Genomic DNA, 24,545 nt, shown 5'->3' with positions numbered 1-24,545 from the left:
TACATTCATATTGAAAGACTCACTTTTTGGATGTCGTATGTATTTTCGGGTCTGATTCACAACCGTTATCGTAATGAAGATGATGTAATATATGTGTAATTGGGGAAGATTTGATTATTGGTAATATTAATCGTACCGTTATTTTTTTTTTATGATTCACAACCCTTATCGTAATGAAGATGATGTAATATATATGTAATTGGGGAATATTTGATTTTTGGTAATATTAATCGTATCATGTTATTAATTTTTTTTTATACTCATAGTTTGTTTTTATACGTAATTTTATTGTCATAGATGTTTTGATAAAAAAGAAAGGTCCATTCGTGTAGATTACAAGAAGAGACCCAGGCCATTACGTGTAAACTACACGAGCCAGGCCAGGCCCACACGTGTAAGATACACGAAATGGTCTAGGCAGGGACGTGTAGGTAATATGAATGGGCCTAAGCCAGGTCGTCAATTCTGCACGAATTACCCTAGGCTGTGCAGTGTTTTCTACACGTTTGGGCCATGAATTAGGCATTTTTTAGTTTTTAACTTTCGCTAAAATCGCTTTAATCTTCCGTTATCGTATTTGTACTTAATGCTAATCGTAATCGTTATCGTAATCATAATCGACCAATAAAAAAATATGACATCCAAGTCTAAAAAATAAAATTATTATAATAGAAAGTCTATCATAAGAAGTTCAACAATAAAAACAAGAAAAATGTAAACAATACAACAAATGTAACACTAATAAAAACAAGTTCAAGAAACTAAATACTAATAAGTACTCCAGCTTGTCGAATGCTCTAAAGAAGCCCATCATTGGTCATCATTAACTCCCAATCCTCCCTCGGGATCCTCGCTGGATCTTCTCTCATTGCCTCCCGATCATCCCTCGTCATCCTCGCGGGTTCTCCTCTCAATGCCACTGCTCCTACCGGTGTGACAACGTCTGCCTCAGCAACGGGGGGTCTACCATTGTATGCACACATATGTGGATGGACAATGTGGACATGGGTTACCTGCACGCCAAGCCAGTCTATGGACATGCAGCAGCCAGAAAGCCACGCTCGGTGGCTCAGAAATGCTTTCGACCGGATCGCTTTAGACCAGTCGGTTTTGTCTCAGTGAAGGTCTGGAAACGATGCTAGAGATTTTCGGAGTCGCCACCAAGAAATTATGGGATGCCTGGAAACCGTTCGAATCACTTTATACCTCGGTCAATCAAGGCAAAAAAGCGGTACTTGACATAGGTACTAAAGATAAGGAATCGTCCCTCTTTAGCATCCTATCACTAGAATGAGTCTTGTTCGCTCTTGATAAGTTCGTCCACTATCCAAAGTTTCTGAGTAAGAGGTGAGGGTACGTATTGGGAAACCCTTTAATCGGACACCCAACCCTGCCCGCGGTATTGGCCTCTACTGATCGATCTTGGTTGGTTAAGTGCAAAAGTTGATAAAACGAGATAAATGCATGAATGTGCATCCACAAGTTTAAACATAACATGCGAAAGTTTGCTAAGTCGGTTATTTATCCAAGTATCAAGTAATTGATGTCGAGTTGGATTTAATGTTGATTTGCATGCAAGACGAAAATTAAACATCCATTTACGAAGTGAGGTTTATGGTGCTTAACATGATCCATTTGTCTTAAAATAGTGTTTTAGAATGCAAAGTGTAAAATGCAAACTCATCAATCTGATCTGTCCTGTGTTCGGGTTAACCGAAGTCAGGATCGTCCTAGACGAGTGCTGGAAATGGGGCAGGAGCAGTGCCAGGCAGCCTATTGAGGTGCGAGCCTGTTGGCGATGCAATAGAGCCTGCCCAGGTTTGAAATGTAGAAAACAGGGAGCCTGTCTAGGCGCGAGTTAGGTGACGGCCCAAATGGGTGTCTCCTGGTTGTTCAAAGTGTTTGTTAAATCGTTTGTAAAAGGGTGTTAAAACCCGCTTTTGTTGAAAAGGTCGTTAAGACCGCTTTTGTGCTAATATGAAGAACAGGAATCGGAATAATTATAGTTGTATTGATAATATTCGATGTCGGGTTTGGTTTTGCAAACTTAACATGGATTGTTTTGTAAAAAAAAGTGTAAAAATGCTTGATATGAACTCAGTATATTAAGTTCATTGCTTTGTAGTTAGTCAAAGTTTATCATCGTACTCGGGTTAAACCAACATGGTATGTGGAACCAAGGATGATTATCCATGTATGACTAATATGATCTTTTGCAAATGTAGAAAAATGAATCTTCTTTATTAAAAGAACAACCACAGAGCCGATGTGTCAGCCTGTGGTTGAAACTACAAATTATAATTTTTTTTTTATTGAAAGAGTACCCCACCAACGTTCGTTTCAACATTTATATATGATCTGATTTTCCCCTCTTGATATTTGTGTAAAATAATTTGCTATGATTAATTTACTTTATTAAAATTATAATTAATAATTTTCAGTGATAAGTTGATAAAGATTTAAAAATGAACAACTGGAAAAAATAGTGAAAAAATTATTAAAATAAAAATACTTTAAATATTGACAAAATACATTATTAAAATATAAATTTAGCCAATTATTATTGGCGAATTGAAGAGTAACTATTGAAATAAAAATAGAGTTAAATTCTCTTATTCTCTAGATGTACATCTTTAAAGATCTAAGGGTCGACAGAAACTAATAATTAAAACTATAGGTTACAAAGATTGAAGAATTCATTTCAACGGGAAACAAAAAAACTCAAAATAAGTAATTAATATTATAAACATTAATAAAAAAATGAAAAAAAAAGAGAAATTAATTGAAGAAGAATATTTGCTTCGAAAATATTCGAGCGACGACTTCAATACTAATAAAAGCATTCGATCTCTAAAGTTAAAGAGTAGCGACATAAATAGTGATTAAATAGTAAAATATATTTCAAAATGAAAAGATGTACAATTAATGATTATTAATAAAGGGTGAAAATTTGTTTGAAAACAAAAATTTCTACATTAGAAAAAGAAAATTAATATTATCCTTTAAAAAATTAGGTAGAGTTAAATACAATTATCATTAGATTTACAAAATTTGGGTCAAAATAGCGGAAGTGCGAGATTTTTCCAACCGATTGCAAAAGAGTCATGTCTTATAGAGTGGGTGGAGGAGGAGTATGGAGGCGGCGTTTCTATAGAGGAAGAAGGAAGGTTGAGCCGTTGAGGGAGGTAGTGGTGCAAAGAGTTTTAATTAGGGCTATTGATTGAGGGAGAATTTATATATAAAAGATTACGATGGTGGGTATAAATGGTAAATGAGGGACATTACGGGCCATATACTAAGTTTAGACGCTTCGGATACACAAATTCTCATTTAAAATGGCGTATTTATCTTAATTTTAAGACGAGTTAATTAAAATCGGTAAGATAAAATTAAACTTTTTATTAGGTACTAACAAAATAGTAATTGTACTATCTAGCTAAATAAGGTGTTATTTGACCCGTTTTATTTATCTTAATTTTAAGACGAGTTAATTAAAATGGGTAAGATAAAATTAAAGTTCATATTAGGTACTAATAAAATAGCAATTCTACTATCTAGCTAAATAAGGTGTTATTTGACCCATTTTATTTTTTAGATGGATATACCCATTTTAAGTGAGACCAATTAAATGAAGGATATAATTAAATGAGAGACAATTGTGAATATCTCTAATTAAGCCCGTCAAATGTATTAGGAGGCTCGGGCCATACAGGTTGGATCACAATTCACAATACGAGTCGGTTACATATGGATCGAGTCAAAGTTAGACTTCAAGCCAAAATAGTATATGTCCGTTATATTATCATATTTTGAGACGAAAAAACACACTTCGTAAAATTAAATCATATTTAATATTTATAATATAATTATATTCCTTAATTGTCAAACATATTTTAAACTAGTTATAAAAATTAATTTTTTTTTAAAAAAAAATTATTAGTTAATAATATAAATTTTATTTATTTTTTATATTTAAAATATTGAAATACTATTTTTCTATTTATTTTATAAAATATAATATTCAAATATTAATGTTTTAATAATATTATTAATTTATCTTTGACCCAACGGCTCAAACGACTTGGATTTCAACCCTGAAATAAGTTTCTTGTTCGGGTGAAACGGGATGGGTTTCGACCCTAAAATAGCTTTTGTGTTCGAGCACGGGTCACGAGTCAACATTAACAGGTCTTCCACCTAAGAAAACAGGAGCGGATCAAGTGTTGACGGATCTAGCTGCGATACATTCATAAATTGCAACATGAATCATGAATGTACATGTACTTATAAACAGGAGCGAGTCACTATTATTTTAACGTTTGTATAATGTCTCATATGATAACCCAACATGAACCTAGCTAATACCATAGCACAACTGCACAAGTGCAACAATTGTATTAATTTATCCGATCTTATTCTTAATTACCTTAAACATATCTTACTTTACGTAATTATTTCGACCATTTCAAATTTTCGATTATTGTGTGTTCATTTTCATCTGTATAATTTAGTTTCATCATATAAATTAAGTTTTTTCTTAAAATCGCCCAACCAAAGTAGCAACTCAAACTTAGCTAACAAGATGACAAATCATACTACAACGAATACTTGGCCAATTAAACTTACTGTGTCAGTTTTGCTTCATGATATTACAACGTTCGTCATGTACAAACCTGCTATTTGCAGTTGAATTATAATTCAAATTGAAAATATGACTTTACACAAAGAGTAATTATTATAATTTTTTTTTACATAATTGATGATAACAAAATCTATAATAGCAACCCGTGCAATTTGCACGGGTTTAAGACTAGTAAAAAAGGCTTTAAAATACCCTTTAAAAATTTAATTAACCTAATATCATCACTGAGTCACGGATTAAACTGTCATGGTATAAGGAACCAAGGGTGATTATTATTCATGGTTAAAAATGCTTGTTATAAAAAATGTTTTGAAATATTTTAAATGGTAAAAACTGATTGTAAATAATAAATGAAAATAGAGGAAAAGATGAACTCAAACACATTTGAGTTCTGGCTGGGTAGGCCTAAAGAGGCGCGAGGTTGGTAGTGGTGACAACTAACGTCATTTTTTTCTAGTCAAAACTCAGTTTTGGCTCAATCAATCCGTATTTTGGATCATATTATGCATGTTTTATCATCTTAAAGTCATAAAAAACAGATAAAAAGAACATGAAATAAGAGGATTAATTACCCCCTCATACTTACATGCTAGGTTGCTTGACGATAAATCGACAATGTGTAAAACCTCGTGAGTCGGAAAACTCGATTTAAAACCGTTTTTGTAAAGTATGGAGTGTTGCTTAGCTTTAGTGATGGTGTAGTTGGTCGAAGTGGCAAGTCAAGTGATATAATGCACGATGACAGTACCAAACAATGTGTAAGGCTCGTATTTTCAATCGGTAGGTCGAAAATACGCGTCGGTTGTTGACTCGAGAAGTCGAGGTCTAGAATTTTAAGGGATAAAAGAAGGGGCAGACTCTCGCATACCTTCGAATGGTGGCATTTGAGGGGTATTTATAGAGGATTGTGTGGTGGTGTGTGTTTTGGGCGACTTGGCCATATAGGCAGCTTGAAGAGGCGCGAACATGTCCGCGGGTGTACGAGTTGTCTTTTCACTATCACGGATTTGGATTTGTGGTTTGTTCTATCCTAGGTTTTGTAGGACATGATTTTTGTACTTGACCATCAAGTATACCGTGTATACTTAGCATGGAAGCATTGTGACGTTTGTTTTTTGTGTTTGACTCGTTGTTGGAGTCGGGATTTTAATTTTGAGTCAGTTTTTGGTCCGGTGTCGGTTTTGACTCTAGTTAGTGTCATTGCGACCCCGCCGTCAAGCGTAAAACACTCCAGGTATTTTTTAAATTTTTTGAAAATGTTTTTGTTTTCGAAATCATTTTTGAGTTTTTCGACGCGTAGTTTATATAAACTAGCGATCAAACGTAGCGATTCCTAAGCATGTTGTAGTTCGATAATCATCAAGTGTTTATTAGAGATTCGATAGATACCAGCTATCTACAAAGCCCCCACTTTGACTAAGGCTTGGACAGGGCGAAAGTCAAAGTACAGCCCCCAGGTCAATCGAAGATTACAATCTGGAGACCGAAGCAACGTTGAGGGGCTCAAAAGGATTTGGGCCAAGGACCTGCTAGAGCAAGAGCTCTCAGTCCAAGCCTTAATGCTGTCCAGGCCAACTATACTATCCAGGCCAACTCCTCACCAGTTCCTGCACAGGGCAACTGGCTACAATTCCTGAGCCAAGGGACGAGCCCATGGGCTTGACCACGGTCCAGTTAGCTTATGGGAAGTACCACCTACAACTTTGCCTAGGGTCAGTTGTGGACATGGGCCACAGGCCGGTCTGTGGATTTGGGCCACCTACCGATCTGCGGTCACGGGCCACCTGCACGCCAAGCCAATCTGTGGACATGCAGCAGTCTTTTAAAAGCCACGCTCGGTGACGTAAAAATGCTTTCGACCGGATCGCTTTAGATCGGTCGGTTTCGTCTCGGTAAAAGTCTCGAACCGATTAGAGATGTTCGAAGTCGCCACCAAGAATTGTGGGATGCTTGGAACCCATTCGAATCCACTTTATACCTCGGTCAACCAAGGCAAAAAGCGGTGTTTGACATAGGTACTAAAGATAAGGACTCGTCCCCCTTTTAGCATTCTATGCCTAAAATGACTCTCGTACACCCTGGATAAGGCCGTCCACTATCCAAAGGTTCTGAGTAAGGGGTGAGGGTACGTATTGGGAAGCCCTTTAATCGGACACCCAATCCCGCCCGCGTTAGCGGCCTCTACTTATCGATCATGGTTGTTTAACTGCAAAAGTTGATAAAACGGTGTAAATGCATGAATGCACATCCAAAAGTTTAACCTAACATGTGAATATTTTCTAAGTCGGTTGTTTATGCATTTACCAAGAAATTGGTGTCAAAGTTGGATTTAGATTGATTTGCATGTGAAAACGGAAATTAAACATCCATTTACCAAGTTCAGGTTATGATGCTTAACACGATCCACTTATTGAAAAAGGGTGTCAAATGACAAAGTGTAAAAACGTAAGCTTGTCAATCTGATCCATCATGTATTCGGGTTTAACCGTAATCGGGATCGTCCTAGACACGTACCAAAACGAAAAAGAACAGTGCTAGGCAGCCCCATTGGGGCGCGAGCCTATTGGCGAGGGAAGGGGCTCTGCCCTGGTTTTAAAATATGAAAACAGAAGGCCTTGGGCCGCGAGCCATGAGCCGAACCAAGAGGCGTCTCCTGGTTGTAAAAAAGGTTGTTTAAAACCATTTTAAAAGGTTGCTAAAAAGGTTATTTAATACCGTTTTGTGATTAAATGATTTGCATGACTCGGAATAATTACTATTATCTTAGTAATATTCGTTGTCAGATTTGCAAGCTTGAAAAGCATAGTTCACAAATAAAAATGTAAAATGTTTGATATGAACTAATATGTTAAGTTCATTTCTTTGTAATTAGTCAAGTTTGTCATCTTACTCGGATTGAACCGACATGGTATAAGGAACCAAGGATGATTATGGATTATGACTAATATATTTACAAATGTAAACAAATGAGAAAAATGGTAACTAAAATAAAAGGTGTTTAAATTACCCTTTAATTTGTAATTACCCAAATAATATCACCGAGTCAGGGATTAAACCATCATGGTATTAGAAACCAAGGGTGATTATGATTTATGGTTAAAAAGTTTGTCATAAAAATGAATTAAAATGGTAAAAACCGTAAAAGGAAAGAAGTAAAAATAAAAGAAAGTGTTGGATGAAAGACGAACTCAAACACATTTGAGTCTGACCTGGACACCCACAACAGGCGCGAGCTTCCCTGCATAGCAAGGAGCTTCCGTCTCAGGCCAAAACTCGGTTTTGGCTCGTCTAACCTATATTTGAATCGTGTTATGCATTGTTCATGCTCATAAACTCATAAAAACAGTAAAGACATGAAATAAATGAGATATTTACACCCTCAAACTTACGTGTATTGATGTTTGCGAAATAGACGACTTTAGAGACGGTTTTCTCGTTGCGACAAATCGCGATCAAAGAAGTTTAAAAAAAGGTGCCTTAAAAAAGGATTTTTTTTGAAAATGTGTTGAAAATATGTTAATTAAAACATGTTGATTGATGAATTGAGTTGGTCAAATGGGTCGGTCGAATGCACGGCGACGGTACCAAACAAAATGTATAAGGCTTGTGTTTACGATCGGTAGGTCGTAAACACTTGTCGATTTTGTGACTTAGGAAGTTGAGTCTAGAAGTTTAAGAGAAAGGGAGGGAGCGGACGCTCGCGTGAAGATTATGGTGTGTGATGGTGGGTATTTATAGAGAAATGTGGGGGTGATAGGTCGGTTGATTTTGCTTAGAGGCTAAGCAGATGGCCTAAAGAGGGGTGAGCCACCTCGTGATGGAAAGGGGTGTATTGTCCCTTTCAATTTGGACGTGGCCAATTCTCCATCCATTGTTGATATGTGGCATTTATTTAAGATGTTGTGTAATAATATGGGCATCTAATAAGATGATTTTGGTGTTACTTGACGTAGGTGTTTTGTGTGCTTGACTCGGGTTTGACCCGTGTGAGTCGGGATTTGAATTTCGAGTCGGTTTTTGGCCCGGTGTCGGTTTTGACTCTAATTAGGGTCATTTTAATGCAAATGGCATGATAAAAACATTCATGGCATTATTTTCGACATTTGAGATTTTGTTTGACTCGGGTTGAATCAGGTTGACTCGAGTTGCGGGTTTCTGAGTCGGTTTTGGGTCCGAAGACGGTTTTAACTCTAAATAGTGTTATTTTAAGGCAAATGAAGTTAGAAAACTTTTGAAATCATTTTTCATATCCGAGTAGTGTATTAAACCGTCTCATATATAGCCAATCCACGCACGCATATCAAAAACACGTTATAGTCCGATCATCATCGGGTGGTTTTTGAAGGTGCGAATCATCTGGTATCTCAGAGCCCCCACTTTGACAAAGGCTTGGACAGGGCGAAAGTCAAAGTATGATCTCCAGGTCAATCGAAGATTACAACCTGAAGACCATTGCGACGTCGAGGCGACTCAAAAGGGTTTGAGCCACGGACCTGCCGTCGGGAAGGGCGACGCCCAGGCGACTCGAGGGTTTGAGCCAAGGACCTGTCGTCGGGAACAGTTTAGAGTCTGTCGACTTTTGATCCGGGTCGTTTAAAGTCCATTAAACTACGTATAAAGGCTCGCCAGCCATAAGAAGGAATCATACCTGAGGCATCTTCGGGATACGTCCTTGAATCATTTGCGCGCAAAGGCTCGCTAGCCGGTGTTGAAGGTGGTGCGTTTTGAGGCTCGCCAGCCATAGGAAGGAGTCATACCTGTGGCATCTTCGGGATATGTCCTTCAATTTTTTGCGCGCAAAGGCTCGCCATCCGGTGTTGAAGGTGGTGCGTTTTGAGGCTCGCCAGCCATATGAAGGAGTCATACCTGAGGCATCTTCGGGATATGTCCTTGAGTCGTACCTTGTGTGCTTGCAAAGGCTCGCCAGCTGTGATAAGGAGTCATACCCGAGGCATCTTCGGGGATACGTCATTGAGTTGTACATTGTTTGCGGACAAAGGCTCGCCAGCTTGTGAAAAGGAGTCATACCCGAGGCATCTTCGGGATACGCCCTTGAGTTGTATCTTGTTTGCAGGCAAAGGTTCGTCAGCCATATGCGTTGTAAGGCTCGCGAGCCATCTATGGTCGAATGATCGACCATGGAAAATAGCATGTGTGACATCCATTTAAAAATCGGCACTCGTTGGGGAGTTAGAAACTTCTCAGGACTCGCCGGGGATATGAGTTGCTGCTCGCTGTGAGTTAGCGTAAGCCATGTAATCAGCGGGGTTAATGCTCTTGGACTTGATGGGTCGCCGTTTGTTGGAAAGAACCCAGTACTTAGTTGGAGTGAGTTTGTCTTCTTAATATTACCTGCATGGTTAGTGACCACACAAATCCGTAGTCGCATAGACAAGCACGTAGCATGCAAGCATATAAGCACATAAGCATGTGAGCAGTTAGCATATAAGTAACCACCATGTAATATCTCACGCGAGGGGAGATAAGGTTTCGAAAGTTGTGAAGTTTAAAAGCTGTTAAGAGTTGGAAATGGTTTCTCATAGATTCGTGATTTGATAGATTGGAGACACGTGACCGTTACGACATTGACTCACACAAACGCATACTGACAGACTGACAAGCAGACGATCGTGAGCATGATGCAAGCTTAGGTTCGATGCGACATGAGGGTGATTCTGACAGACTTTGCACATGTAAGTGCAACTCCTAGCCAAGAAAGGGTGACAACGCGTATCAAATCCCTGAGGTTGAAGGTTCGCTCTGTTGGGGAACATGAATTGATTAACTTCTCCAGACATCTTTGCCTCCGTTTGCTTGTTGGAGATCCCTTCTCGAGGTATGATGATTCGGAGTGCGGAACCAAGACCTTGTCATCGTCCGAACCGAGCACTAGGCTAAAGGCGGTCTTATTTTAGACCGTAGTTGTGACTCAAAAGATGTATGGGGATAAAGGATGGGCGGCGTCTTGAAAGAGAAGCCCCCAGAGTGAGAAGGTGAGATTTTGACAAAACAAGGAATGGGCGACATATTAAGGAAGAAGCCCCCGGTAAAGAGGTATGAGATTAATTTTTGCAGCATGGTGGGCTGCTTTTGAGGATTAATGTTGATGGTTGAGATTGAAATGGGTGTGCGGTTGTGTCCCTGTTGGGGACTACCTACGTATTCGCGTGTGTGCGAAATCAAACCATATCGTACTTCTGAGCTGGTTACTGAGGATTGAAAATTGGAATTATTTTGAAAGGGATGTACGGTTATGCCCTTGTAATAGGACTGCCTACGTATTCGCGTGTTTGCGAAATCAAACCAGATCGTAGTTCTGAGCTGTGTGTGCAATGGGTTGCAAATTAAAGGTGTGAAAATTGAATGTGTGTGGGGGTGTGGTCGTGCCCTTGTAATAGGACCGCCTACGTATTCACGTGGTGTGAAATCATACTAGATCGTAGTTCAGGGTGTGTGTGCCTAAGCGAGATGTTAGGACCTTTAAGTGATTTTGAGGTGTATGGTTGTGTCCTTGAAGGACTGCCTACATGTTCACGTGGTGTGAAATCAAACCAGATCGTAGTTCTAAATGTGTGTGCCTAAGCGAGTTGTTAGGACCTTAAAGTGTGAGGGTCACAACGGTAAATTCCGTTTGGTGGCTCGAGAAATTGATTTGAGATAATTCCTCCTTGATCATGAATCGAAGAGGTGTAATTTGTTAAAATGTTCCTTATCATGTGAGCACACTAAAGAGTGGACCCTAAGGGTAGACTAGGTATGTCCCGTTCCGTATCTGGGTCAGGGTGAAAATGGCTTCGACATTATGGAGTGTGGAGCTTGGTAATAAAAGGTTTGTTTGAGAGATAAACATCTGGAGTTGAGGGTCACGACGGTGAATTCCGTTTGGTGACTCGAAAGTTGATTGGAGAGAAATACCTCTTGATCATGAATCGAAGAGGCATAGCTTGTGAAAATGTTTCTTGTTACGTGAGCACACTAAAAAGTGGTCTCTAAGAATGAAATGTGCATGTCCCGTTCCAGGGAGCAATGTTTTTTGAAGACTCCGTATCTGAGTCAAGGTGAAAATGGCTTCGACATTATGGAATGTGAAGCTTGGTAATAAGAGGTTTGTTTGACAGATAAAATTCTGGAGCTTGTATTTTGTGGTGTTTAGGCCGGCGGGTTACGGCTTTTAATGTGGTGCTGAATGGGGTCTCCGGCTTGATGTGGCCTGAGCAGGAAATGGTTGGTAAATAATTTGGGATAAGAATCCCATGTCTGGACCTTAAAGGGTAAGGTGTAATATTACGAGCTTGAGGGGAATCCTCAGAAGCCTAGATAGTTCTCCCTATAACAGTCTCTAGAAGGACTTAGGGGTGAAGTAGTGTTGGTTATGATCTCGAGGGATATCCCCAGGATCCTAGATAGGTTTCCCTGTAGTAGTAGTCTCTAGAAGGACTTAGGGGTGAATCAGTGTTGGTTTAGGTTCTGGTATTTGGTGTTTTGGACTCATAGATCCTGGGTTTTGGACTAGTTGGACGCATGGGTCCTGGGTTTTGGACTTGTTGGTCCTGGACTTGGTATTTTAGACTTATTGGCCTTGGGCTTTGGACTTGTGGGTCCTGGACTTTGTATTTTGGTGTTGGACTCGTTGGTCCGAAGTTTGAAAAGTGACGGTTTAATTCCGTTATAACGAATTTGAATTTCGCTATTTCATTTTTGTTTGAAAAAGGACGGTTTTAAATTCCGTTGTTTGGAATTGAGAGAAAAAAACGAATTTGAATTTCGCTATTTCGTTATTTGTTTGAAAAGGACGGTTTTAAAATCCGTCGTTTCGAATTGTGGGAAAATAACTAATTTGAATTTCGCTATTTTGTTTTTGATTCGAAAATGACGGCTTTAATTTCCGTCGTTTGAAATTTCTGAAAATAGTGAATTTAAATTTCACTATCCTGTTTTTGATTTGAAAATGACGGCTTTAATTTCGTCGTTTGAAATTTGTGAAAATAGCGAATTTGAATTTCACTATTTTGTTGTTTGATTTGGCTTTAGCCTTGGCTTTCGCTTTGGCTTTGGTTTTCGCCTTTGTTTTGGCTTGGATCTATTGGTTGTTTGCCGTCCTTCATTCGAAGAAGGTAAAGGTGCAGACGCGGATGTACATGTTGGTGAGAGGTTGATATTTGACGATGGGATATTTTTGTGGGGAATGGGCTTGCCTACCGTCATTGATCATGAACAAGGAGATGTTCTGGTTTGTTATCTAGGTTCGTCGTAGGGTCCCTTTGATAGAAGCTCGTTCTAAATAGGGTGCTAATGAAAGGTTTCTATTGCCAGACATGGAATAGGTAAAGAGATGGACACGGAGTTTCGAGTCCTCTGCTTACTCGATACGGAATGTCACTCGAGTGTACTCACATTGAATTGGAACATATTGTTTCTTTTAAATTAATTCTCAAATCAATTCTCGTTGTCAACGGGAAATGGTAAAGGGGAGAATATATGATAGTTGGAAATTCTGCTTTTATTTAGATAAAAAAAGAGGTTAGCACAGACTCGATGAATACATGTGACTCATGGGCACAGCCCCCAGTTTGTCACTTAGGAATAAAAGGAAAGACACTAGGAAAGATATGAGAAAGCCTAAGACTCGGACTCGGACTCGGACTCAGACTCAATTGTAGATACGGACTCTTAATCATCACTTTCCCCCTCGAAGGTCTCTTGTGCAGCATCCAACGGCTTGAATGTCTGGTCTCGAGCATTAACCCACTTGAGCACTTAACTCTCGTTGTTGGGAATGATATGAGGACAATAGTCCATGAGGCTTTCATCTCCTTGCAGAAAGAGATGTTCATGAGGGTTATTTTCATCACTTGGTTGGCATAGGGATGAAGCTATCAGTTCATGGTTGTCGATCATATTTTGAATCACATGTTTCAGTTTGAAGCATGTTTCAGTGTCATGACCTTTTCCTTGATGATATTGGCAATAGGCATTGCCGTCCCAGAAACGGGATTTCCTACTTTCAGATGGGTCTGGAGTGGGCCCAATTGGTTGTAGCTTCCCTTCAGTCATAAGTTTTTGAAGAGCTGCGGCATAGGTTGTGTTGAGTCTAGTGAATGTCCTTTGAGAACGTTCAACCTTGCTGTTTGACTTGAGACATTCGGGAGGATTGTCTTGACTGAGAGGTGCAATTATGATTTTGCCAGCCTCGATCATATCCTGAATGGCATGCTTGAGTTTGAGACAGGCTTCGGTGTCATGGCCCTTGCCTTGATGGTATTGGCAATAGGCATTACCATCCCAGAATCGGGCTCTCCTGCATTCTGGTGGGTCCGGAGTCGGACCAATGGGTCGCAGCATTCCTTTTGAAGCAAGTATCCCCAGAGCGGTGCCATATGTTATTCTCAAATCTTCGAATACCCTTTGATGTTTTCCAAAGGTTCCCACATTTGTGTTTTTGGGGTGTTTTTGTGAGTTTTGTTATTGTTTTTGATTTTGTCAATCCTGGGTGGAAACAGGATTTGCTCATTGTCAATGGACAGTTTTTGGGATGTTGATTGATATTTTGAAAGGGATTTTGGTGAGGCAATTTTATGTTCTTTGTTGGTAGGTTCGTGGATGTGGGAACCATCAGATGACTCCTCATTTTCAACAGCTGTTGGTTGGTAAACCAAGGGTTGGTTTCCTTGATGGCCAGGTTCATTTTCAGTATTACTAAACCTTTTCTCCAAATTAGCTACCCGGGTATTCAAATCATCGATAGCCACTTGCAGCTTTGAGAATATGTTGTTGATGGAGACGAAGAGCATCATTATAAGGCTTTGTATGCCATCCTCATCAATTGCATGAATTTTCTCATCGTCAGGAGAGATGAGATGAGAGCAGTCTAAGGAAGATTCCTGACTGTGTTCAATAGGGTTTTCAGGATGGTTGTTTTTGTTGTTTGTTGAGGGAGGTAATGGTAATTCACCCTTTTCAATCATGTCAAGGATGGCACCTTTTAGGGGGAGACACATTTCAGTGTCATGTCCGCGACCTTGGTGATATTGACAAAACCGTTTTCCGTCCCATCTACGTCCTCGCTTGTTTGGTAGAGGGTCTGGGGTTTGACCAATGGGTTTGAGCTTTCCTTGGGAGATTAGTCTTTCCAAGGCTGTGGCATAAGGCATACCCAAATCAGGGAATGACCCATGAGGTCGTCTGGTTTTGGAAGCCCTCCAACTAGGGTTGGTTTTGTCGTTGGCATGTAGTCAGCTTTCAAGTAGCTTAATCCTTTGCTCAATATCAGAAGTGGAAAGATTCCCGGTTATCATTTTGTCCTCAACTTGGGAGAGACGAGTGCTCAACTTTTCCACGGTAGTTAGGAGTCGAAGGACCATGTTGTTGGTTTCAGCAGAAGTCATGGCGGATAAAGGTTGATCAGCTTCTTGAGTTTCCAGTTGGCGATCGATGGCACCCAAGGGATTCCTATTTGACATAACGATAAGCGTTATAACTTGTCTTGGCAAGGTATTACACAAACAAAGGCAAGTGCGACACATATGTACAAAAGGCAGTTTTGTCGTGAAGACGTGACGGTGTGACTAGGTTATGAGTTCATTAAAGATCGTGAATGACCTCTTGTGTTTGAACTCTTGGTCCATGACTTTGAACATAGACTCGAGTGTCAATTTTGGCATAGTGATGCCTAGACAGACGACTTCTGATGAGATTTGGAAGTTTGTCCATGGCGTGACGCCGCTGGAAAAGACATGTACACAAACTTGACCTTTGACCCGTAATGTAAGGGAAATGCGGGTTTAAAACCCGACAGGTTTCGACTCTGCTAATGCCATTGAAGATGTCTCGACAATTAGGCGACACGACCTAGACCAGAAGGTAGGTACTAACTTCGGCGGAGATTCGGCGTTATCTAGACTACTTGACTTGAAATCGACTGGACTCTAATCGACTCGAGGCTGAATCGGAAAGGTGGACTGAAATTTTCAAAAATAGAATTTCTCAAAAATGTTTATTTGTCGTTTTATGGACGGTTTCCGAAGAGTAGGGATCTCCGAAAGTCGGCCAGTTGAAAGGGTTGTCTTAAGTTTGTTTGCAAAAGACGGTTTGAGTTGAAATTGCGGCGGCTCTGAAAACAATGTGTTGTTTCCAAAGACGGTGTTTGAAATTCCGAATCGCAGATTTGAAAATCGAGAATTGAAGAATTTGGAATCGTCTTCACAATGGCCATGAAAACGGTTAAATTTGTTTTCAAAGGATTGAAATTAGATTGAAAATTTGAAAACGGTTAAATTTGTTTTCAAAGAATTGATTTTGATATGAAATTTGAAAACGGTTAAATTTGTTTTCAAAGATTTGATTTTGAATTGAAATTTGAAAACGGTTAAATATGTTTTCAAAGATTTGATTTTGAATTGAAATTTGAAAACGGTTAAATTTGTTTTCAAAAGGGTTGAAGTTGGATTTGAAATTTGAAAACGGTTAGATTTGTTTTCAAAGATTTGAAATTGAATTTGAAATTTGAAAAAGGTTAAATTTGTTTCCAAATGGTTTGAAATTAGATTTGAAATCTGAAAACGGTTAAATTTGTTTTCAAAGATTTGATTTTGAAATTTAAAATTTGAAAGCAGTTTAAATTGCTTTCGATTATTTGAAATTTTAAATTGTGAGGATTAAATTCGTCATTACGACGGGTTAGAAAACCATTTTAACCTTTAAAAGGAGGTATACAAATCGAAAAGTGTGACAATTGAAATCGTCATCACGACGGCTTAGAAAAGCCAAATTTGATTTTGAAAACGAGATTTGAAATTTGGAAAGTTGCATGTGTTGAAATCGTCATTACGACGGTTTGAAAAACATTTTTGTTTGAAACATGATTTCGAATTTTGAAAATCCGAGGGTAGAATTCGATATTACGATGGCGTAAAAGGGTGCTTTGAGAAAGCAACGGTCGACGAGGGACCGAGGTTTTAAACGGCCATTATGACGACGTCAAAGGGTATTTTAAAATGACTTGTGAAAACCAAGGTTGTAAATCGTCATTACGACGACATGAAAAGGTGTGCAACGGTCGACGAAAGACCGAGGTTTGAAACGATTGTGAAAAACCGAGTTTGAAAATCGTTACTACGACGGCCTAAAAAGGTGCTTTTAAAACGGTTGTGAAAACTGGATTTGAAAATCGTCATTACGACGGCCTAGAAAGGCGTGTTGAAATGGTTATAGAAAACCGGATTTGAAAATCGTCATTACGACAGCCCAGAACGGCATGTTGAAATGGTAGTAGAAAACCGGGTTTTAAAATCGTCATTACGACGGCATAAGAGGGTTGCAACGGTCGGTGAATGACCGAGGTTTGAAACGTCTATTATAACGGCGCGAAATGTGTTTTTAAAACTGTTGTAGAAAACCGGTTTTGAAAGTCGTCATTAGGACGGCCTAAAAAGGCGTGTTGAAATGGTTATAAAAACCGGGTTTGAAAATCGTCATTATGACGGCCTAGAAAGGCGTGTTGAAAAGCAACGGTGGGCGAAAGACCGAGGTTTGAAACGGCCATTATAACGGCCCAAAAAGTTGTTTTTGAAAGTTTGAAAAATGACACGGAAGGACTTATGATCACATAACACGTAAGCACTCACAGTTCATTATATTATGCATAATGCTGACACGGGTTTTGGCTTAAAAGGGTGAGTTACATACCAAGCAATCAAACCCCGATTTGCGAGAGAGATATCAATCCAAACAAAATGGGTAAGGAGGGTGCCCTAGCCTCGTGCCCGAAAGTGATGAAAGCTCTTTGACGAAACAGAAATGTGTAACGTCAACGGTATGATTGACTCAATCGGGATTCGAAACGCGGGGATGAGAAAACTCACGCCGACGAGACGAGCCAATTGGTCGAAAAAGGTTAGGTTGTGGGCCCGGACAAGGAACCTGACTTATGACCGTAATATCAATTAATTCACTTTAACCACGACCTCGTTCGAGTTTCACCTTTAAGGATCACAAAGACACAAGTGTCCTAGTTTTCCCAGCGGAGTCGCCAAATCTGTGGACATGGGCCACAGGCCGGTCTGTGAATTTGGTCCACCTACCGATCTGTGGTCACGGGCCACCTGCACGCCAAGCCAATCTGTGGACATGCAGCGATCTTTTGAAAGCCACGCTCGGTGACGTAAAAATGCTTTCGACCGGATCGCTTTAGATCGGTCGGTTTCGTCTTGGTAAAGGTCTCGAAACGATTAGAGATGTTCGGAGTCGCCACCAAGCATTTGCGGGATGCTTGGAACCCGTTCGAATCCACTTTATACCTAGGTCAACCAAGGCAAAAAGCGGTGTTTGACATAGGTACTAAAGATAAGGACTCGTCCCTCTTTTAGCATTCTATGCCTAAAATGACTCTCGTACGCCCTGGATAAGGCCATCCACTATCCAAAGGTTCTGAGTAAGGGGTGAGGGTACGTATTTGAAAGCCCTTTAATCGGACACCCAATCCCGCCCGCGTTAGCGGCCTCTGCGGATCGCTAGTGGTTGTTTAAGTGCAAAAGTTGATAAAACGGTGTAAATGCATGAATGCACATGCAAAAGTTTAACCTAACATGTGAATATTTCCTAAGTCGGTTGTTTATGCATTTACCAAGAAATTGGTGTCAAAGTTGGATTTAGATTGATTTGCATGTGAAAACGGAAATTAAACATCCATTTACCAAGTTCAGCTTATGATGCTTAACACGATCCACTTATTGAAAAAGGGTGTCAAATGACAAAGTCTAAAAACGTAAGCTTGTCAATCTGATCCATCATGTATTCGGGTTAACCGTAATCGGGATCGTCCTAGACACGTACCAAAATGAAACAGAACAGTGCCAGGCAGCCCCATTGGGGCGCGAGCCTATTGGCGAGGGAAGGGGCTCTGCCCTGGTTTTAAAATATGAAAACAAAAGGCCTTGGGGCGCGAGCCATGAGCCGAACCAAGAGGCGTCTCCTGGTTGTAAAAAAGGTTGTTTAAAACCATTTTAAAAGGTTTCTTAAAAGATTATTTAAAACCGTTTTGTGATTAAATGATTTGCATGACTCGGAATAATTACTATTATCTTAGTAATATTCGTTGTCGGATTTGCAAGCTTGAAAAGCATAGTTCACAAATAAAAATGTAAAATGTTTGATATGAACTAATATGTTAAGTTCATTTCTTTGTAATTAGTCAAGTTTGTCATCTTACTGGGATTAAACTGACGTGGTATAACGAACCAAGGATGATTATGAATTATGACTAATATATTTACAAATGTAAACAAAAGAGAAAAATGGTAAATAAAATAAAAGGTGTTTAAATTACCCTTTAATTTGTAATTAACCAAATAATATCACCGAGTCACGGATTAAACCGTCATGGTATTAGGAACCAAGGGTGATTATGATTTATGGTTAAAAAGTTTGTCATAAAAATGAATTAAAATGGTAAAACCCGTAAAAGGAAAGAAGTAAAAATAAAAGAAAGTGTTGGAGGAAAGACGAACTCAAACATATTTGAGTCTGACCTGGACACCCACAAGAGGCGCGAGCTTCCCTGCATAGCAAGGAGCTTCTGTGTGAGGCCAGAACTCGGTTTTGGCTCGTCTTACCTATATTTGAATCGTGTTATGCATTGTTCATGATCATAAACTCATAAAAACAGTAAAGACATGAAATAAATGAGATATTTACACCCTCAAACTTACGTGTATTGATGTTTGCGAAATAGACGACTTTAGAGACGGTTTTCTCGTTGCGACTAATCGCGATCTAAGAAGTTTAAAAAAAGGTGCCTTAAAAAAGGATTTTGTTTTGAAAATATGTTAATTAAATCATGTTGATTGATGAATTGAGTTGGTCAAATGGGTCGGTCGAATGCACGGCGATGGTACGAAATAAAATGTGTAAGGCTTGTGTTTACGATCGGTAGGTCGTAAACACGTGTCGATTTTGTGACTTAGGAAGTCCAGTCTAGAAGTTTAAGAGAGAGGGAAGGGGCGGACGCTCGCGGGAAGATTATGGTATGTGATGGTGGGTATTTGTAGAGAAATGTGGGGTGGTAGGTCGGTTTATTTTGCTTAGAGGCTAAGCAGATGGCCTAAAGAGGCGCGAGCCACCTTGTGATGGAAAGGAATGTATTGTCCCTTTCAATTTGGACGTGGCCAATTCTCCATCCCTTAGTGATATGTGGCATTCATATAAGATATCGTGTAACAATATGGGCATCTAATAAGATGATTTTAGTGTTACTTGAGGTAGGTGTTTTGTGTGCTTGACTCGGGTTTGGCCCGTGTGAGTCGGGATTTGAATTTCGAGTCGGGTTTTGGCCCGGTGTCGGTTTTGACTCTAATTAGGGTCATTTTAATGCAAATGGCATGATAAAAACATTCATGGCATTTTTTTCGACATTCGAGATTTGGTTTGACTCGGGTTGACTCAGGTTGACTCGAGTTGCGGGTTTCTGAGTCGGTTTTGGGTCCGAAGACGGTTTTAACTCTAAATAATGTTATTTTAATGCAAATGAAGTTATAAAACTTTTGAAATCATTTTTCATATCCGAGTAGTGCATTAAACCATCTCATGTATAGCCAATCCACGCACGCATATCAAAAACACGTTATAGTCCGATCATCATCGGGTGGTTTTTGGAAGGTGCAGATACTGGGTATCTACATCAGTCCTCCTGAAGATGTCCACATCAAAAAAGAAACGACACCCAACAAGAGCACATGAAGAGAGTACAATGTCATAGTTGTTATTTTGTCTATTGTATGAGTCATTTCTTTGTTACCTGTACTGCCTTAATGGCTTTTGTTCTCTTCTATTTTAGTCCACAAATAACTTGCTAATCCTAGCTTATATAATCTGTAATCTTTCAAGGAAGGAGGCATCTTTTTGAGAATGAAAACAAACTGCATTGCAGATTAATTTCGTATGTGGAATTACCAGAATTCAATCACCTATGTGGGATTGATTCTATACTGACCTATGTGGCAGTCCTCTATCTTGTTCTTTTTATATGTTCTCTCTTGTTTAATCACTTTTATTCACGGGTCATTCACCCCTGTGCAAGCTAACAAACCCAGTATTGAGTCTCAACCACAGAGTTCTTAGTTGCATAAAAAAGGAAAGAACTTTAAACCCAAAATCTTAAACCTGCACTTTCAAATTTCCAGTCTTTGCATTCCCTTAAATTTTCTGAATTTACCTTGAAAACCTGCATTATTTAGTTTAAAATGACCCCATCTTTAGACTGACACTGCTGTCAATCATTAATTTGTCACCCCTTGTGGTTACTCCAGTTTATGAGCTAAATATATGCTCCAAATTGGTAATCAGAGCGAGCCAAGGTTAAAAATTTCCTATAAATACCCCACCTTTTTATCATTCCCCACTATACTTTTACTTACAAAAAAATCATCACAAAATGGATAATGAGAAACTAAATCTCCTTGAGGAAACTGTCAGAAGATTAGTTGGTAGCATGGAAAATATGTGAACTGCTGTCAACAGCCTGGTTCAAGATTGAGGCATAGAAGAAAATTCAGACTTTGATGATGGAGTAACAATGAGACCCAGATGAGGTAAACATGACTCTATTAAAATAGACTTTCCTGAGTTTAATCGTAGTCTAAACCCTGATGACTTCCTAGAATGGCTTAGATCTATGGAAAGAATCTTTGAGTTCAAAGGTTACAATGACTCAAGAAGTTTAAGGTAGCCATATTAAAATTAAAAGGTTATGCTTTACTATGGTATGAAGGCATGAAAAACAAGAGGTTAAGAGGGGGGAAGGAACCTATCAAATCTTGGGATAAACTGAAAAACAAAATGAAAAACAAGTTTATCACAACTGACTATACCCAAGACCTATTCCTGAAACTCACTCACCTGAAATAAGGAGATGATTATGTGGAAACCTATCTCAGGGAATTTGAAAATTTAACCCTACAGTTTGAGTTAGAAGAAAAACCTGAACAGAAAATGGCTAGGTTCATAGAAGGGTTAGACCCAAAAATTGTTGCCAAGGTGAAACTACAACCACTTTGGTCATTTGATGAGGTGGTCAGGGTATCTCAGATATTGGAAAAACAAGGAAAAGATAAAACCAGTGTCCCAAAAACCCAAACAAAACCCACAACCTCCAAACTTTACACCCTTGTGAGATTCAACATTCGATCTAGGGAAGATAAAGGGAAATCAACCATCATCAAGTCCCCCCTGGTGACCTGAAAAGAAGGTGTTACCAGTGTCAAACTTATGGCCATTTCAGCAGGGAGTGTCCCACCAAAAGAACACTCACTACACTGGAGATCCAGCTGATGGAGGAGGATGGGAGTGCTGAAGTAGAAGGACCTTCTGAGGAATCCACAAAAGGAGAGTCCATGGATCAATCTGACAGAGAGATGGTACTAGCCCCTGATGAAGGACCATCACTGGTGCTCAGAAGAGTTATGCACACTCATACCTTAGAGGAAGGCTAAAGACAGCAGATATTTCTGTCCAGGTGCACCATACAGGGAAAGATTAGCCACCTAATCATAGATGGTGGCAGTTGTGCTAATGTGGCCTCCACTACATTAGTGGAAAAGCTTAAGCTCCCAACCAAAGAATATAAGCACCCTTACAAGATCAGGTGGCTTAGTCAAGGCACTGAGATTGATGTGACCAAGCAGGCCCTCATTTCCTTTTCCATTGGGCAAGTCTACCAGGATTAAATCATGTGTGACATCATTCCTATGGATGCTTGCCACATCTTATTAGGAAGGCCTTGGGAATTTGATAAGAGCATTGTGCATCATGGGAGGAATAACACCTACTCTTTCACCAAGGATGGCCAAATGATCACTCTCGCCCCATTGGCCATCGCTGTGTTACCCAAACCCAGTGATAAAACTACAACAGGTTCCATCAATAGGGCTTTATTACTGAAGGAGTCTGAAGTCCTGCAAGAAATAAACCAAGGAAACCTCATCTTTGCTGTCATTCCCAAAGAAATCAAGGTCCACTCTTGTGTACCCCAACCTGAACCCCTTGAGAAGCTCTTGGGAGAGTACATTGATGTTTTCCCTACTGAACTCCCTCCTCGTCTACCCCCTCTTAGAGGAATTGAACATCAGATTTACCTCCTCCCAGGGGCTACCTTACCCAACAAGCCTGCCTACAGGTGTGAACATGCCACTGGTAAAGAATTACAAGACCAAATCTCTGACCTTATGAACAAGGGTTATGTTAGGGAATCCCTAAGTCCATGTGCAGTACCAGCTTTATTGGTACCCTGAAAAGATGGCACTTGGAGAATGTGTATAGATAGCAGGGCCATCAACAATATCACAATCAAATATAGATTCCCAATATCAAGACTAGATGACCTCTTGGATGAATTGGGTGGAGCAAAAACTTTCTCCAAAATTGACCTGAGGCAGGGGTATCACCAGGTCAAAATTAAGTTGGGTGATGAATGGAAGAAAACGTTTAAAACCAAGCTAGGGCTATATGAGTGGCATGTCATGCCATTGAGCCTGTCCAATGCACCTAACACCTTCATGAGACACATGATTGAAGTTTTGAGACCTTTTATTGGAGTATCAACAGTTATATATTTTGATGATATACTGGTATACAGCCCTATCACCACAAAGCACCTAAGACACCTGAGAGAAGTGTTTTTGACACTCAAGAAACACAAACTTTTTGGAAAGTTGGAAAAATGTTCATTTATGGTTCCTGAAGTTTCATTCCTAGGGTATATTGTCTATGGCCAGGGCATTTCAGTGGACCAAGAGAAAGTGGAAGCTATAAAATCCTGGCCTGCACCAACCAACATTACTGAACCAAGGGGCTTTCATGGACTAGCTTCCTTCTACAGGAGGTTCATTAAAAACATCAGCACTATAGCTTCCCCAATCACTGAGTGTCTAAAGAAAGGAGAATTTAAATGGCCCTACACAGCACAAGCTGCCTTTGATGAAATCAAAGATAGGATATGTTCAACCCCTATCCTAGTGCTACCTAATTTTTATAAACTGTTTAAGGTAGAGTGTAATGCAAGTAGGGTAGGCATAGGAGTAGTACTGACTCAAGAGAAGAAACCAGTGGCATTCTTCAGTGAAAAGCTCAATGGAGCAAAATTAAACTTTTCAACTTATGATAGAGTTATATGCTATGGTTAGGGCTTTGAACCATTGGCGACACTACTTGAAACCTAAACCCTTTGTTCCGCACTCTGACCATGAGGCCCTTAGGTTCATCAACGGGCACCACAAACTGAATCCTAGGCATGCCAAATGGGTGGAATTTCTACAGTCCTCCTCCTTCACCAACAGCTACAAGGAAGGCAAGCACAACATTGTTGCAGATGCCCTCTCCAGAATGAACCATGTACTAGCCCTAATGGAAGGAAGGGTCCTTGGTTTTGAAATGATCAAGGAAAAATACTCTAAGGATCCTTATTTCTCCTTGGATTACCACAATTGCAAGGAAGGTAAACCTTATAAACTACTCCTGCAACAAGGGTTTTTATTCAAAGGAAATAAGCTGTGTATCCCAAGAAGCTCAACAAGGATCTCTTGATAAGAGAGGTTCACTCTAGTGGTTTGGCTGGTCATTTTTGAATTAACAAGACCTTGGAAATCCTACAGGATGAATTCTACTGGCCAAAAATGTTAACAGATGTGCAAGCCATTATTCAGAGGTGTGGCCATTGTCAGAGGTCCAAGAGTCAGTTCAAAGCTGGACCCTACTCCCCACTACCTGTCCCTAACAAACCATGGGATGATGTGAGCCTAGACTTCATTGTGGCCTTACCTAAGATACAGAGGAGTAAGGATTCCATCATGGTAGTAGTGGATAGATTCAGTAAGATGGCACACTTTGTACCTTGCAAGAACACAGAAAATGCAGT

General features: G+C 39.7%; 1 protein-coding gene across 1 annotated transcript; it reads left to right on the top strand.

Annotated features, from left to right (window-relative positions):
• The first annotated feature begins 22,362 nt into the window (after nt 1-22,362).
• LOC141651709 (uncharacterized) lies at nt 22,363-22,923 on the top strand. The gene has a single exon (XM_074459410.1). The coding sequence runs from the start codon at nt 22,363-22,365 to the stop codon at nt 22,921-22,923; it is 561 nt and encodes a 186-aa protein (XP_074315511.1).
• The last annotated feature ends 1,622 nt before the right edge of the window (nt 22,924-24,545 follow it).

Source organism: Silene latifolia, chromosome 4, assembly GCF_048544455.1.
Source record: "Silene latifolia isolate original U9 population chromosome 4, ASM4854445v1, whole genome shotgun sequence".
Lineage (NCBI taxonomy): Eukaryota > Viridiplantae > Streptophyta > Magnoliopsida > Caryophyllales > Caryophyllaceae > Silene > Silene latifolia.
This window is presented reverse-complemented; position numbering and strand designations above follow the sequence as displayed.

What these genes read in the sequence shown, in the direction of transcription:
- LOC141651709 (XM_074459410.1), top strand. Translation starts at nt 22,363, where the DNA reads ATGTGTGACATCATTCCTATGGATGCTTGCCACATCTTATTAGGAAGG.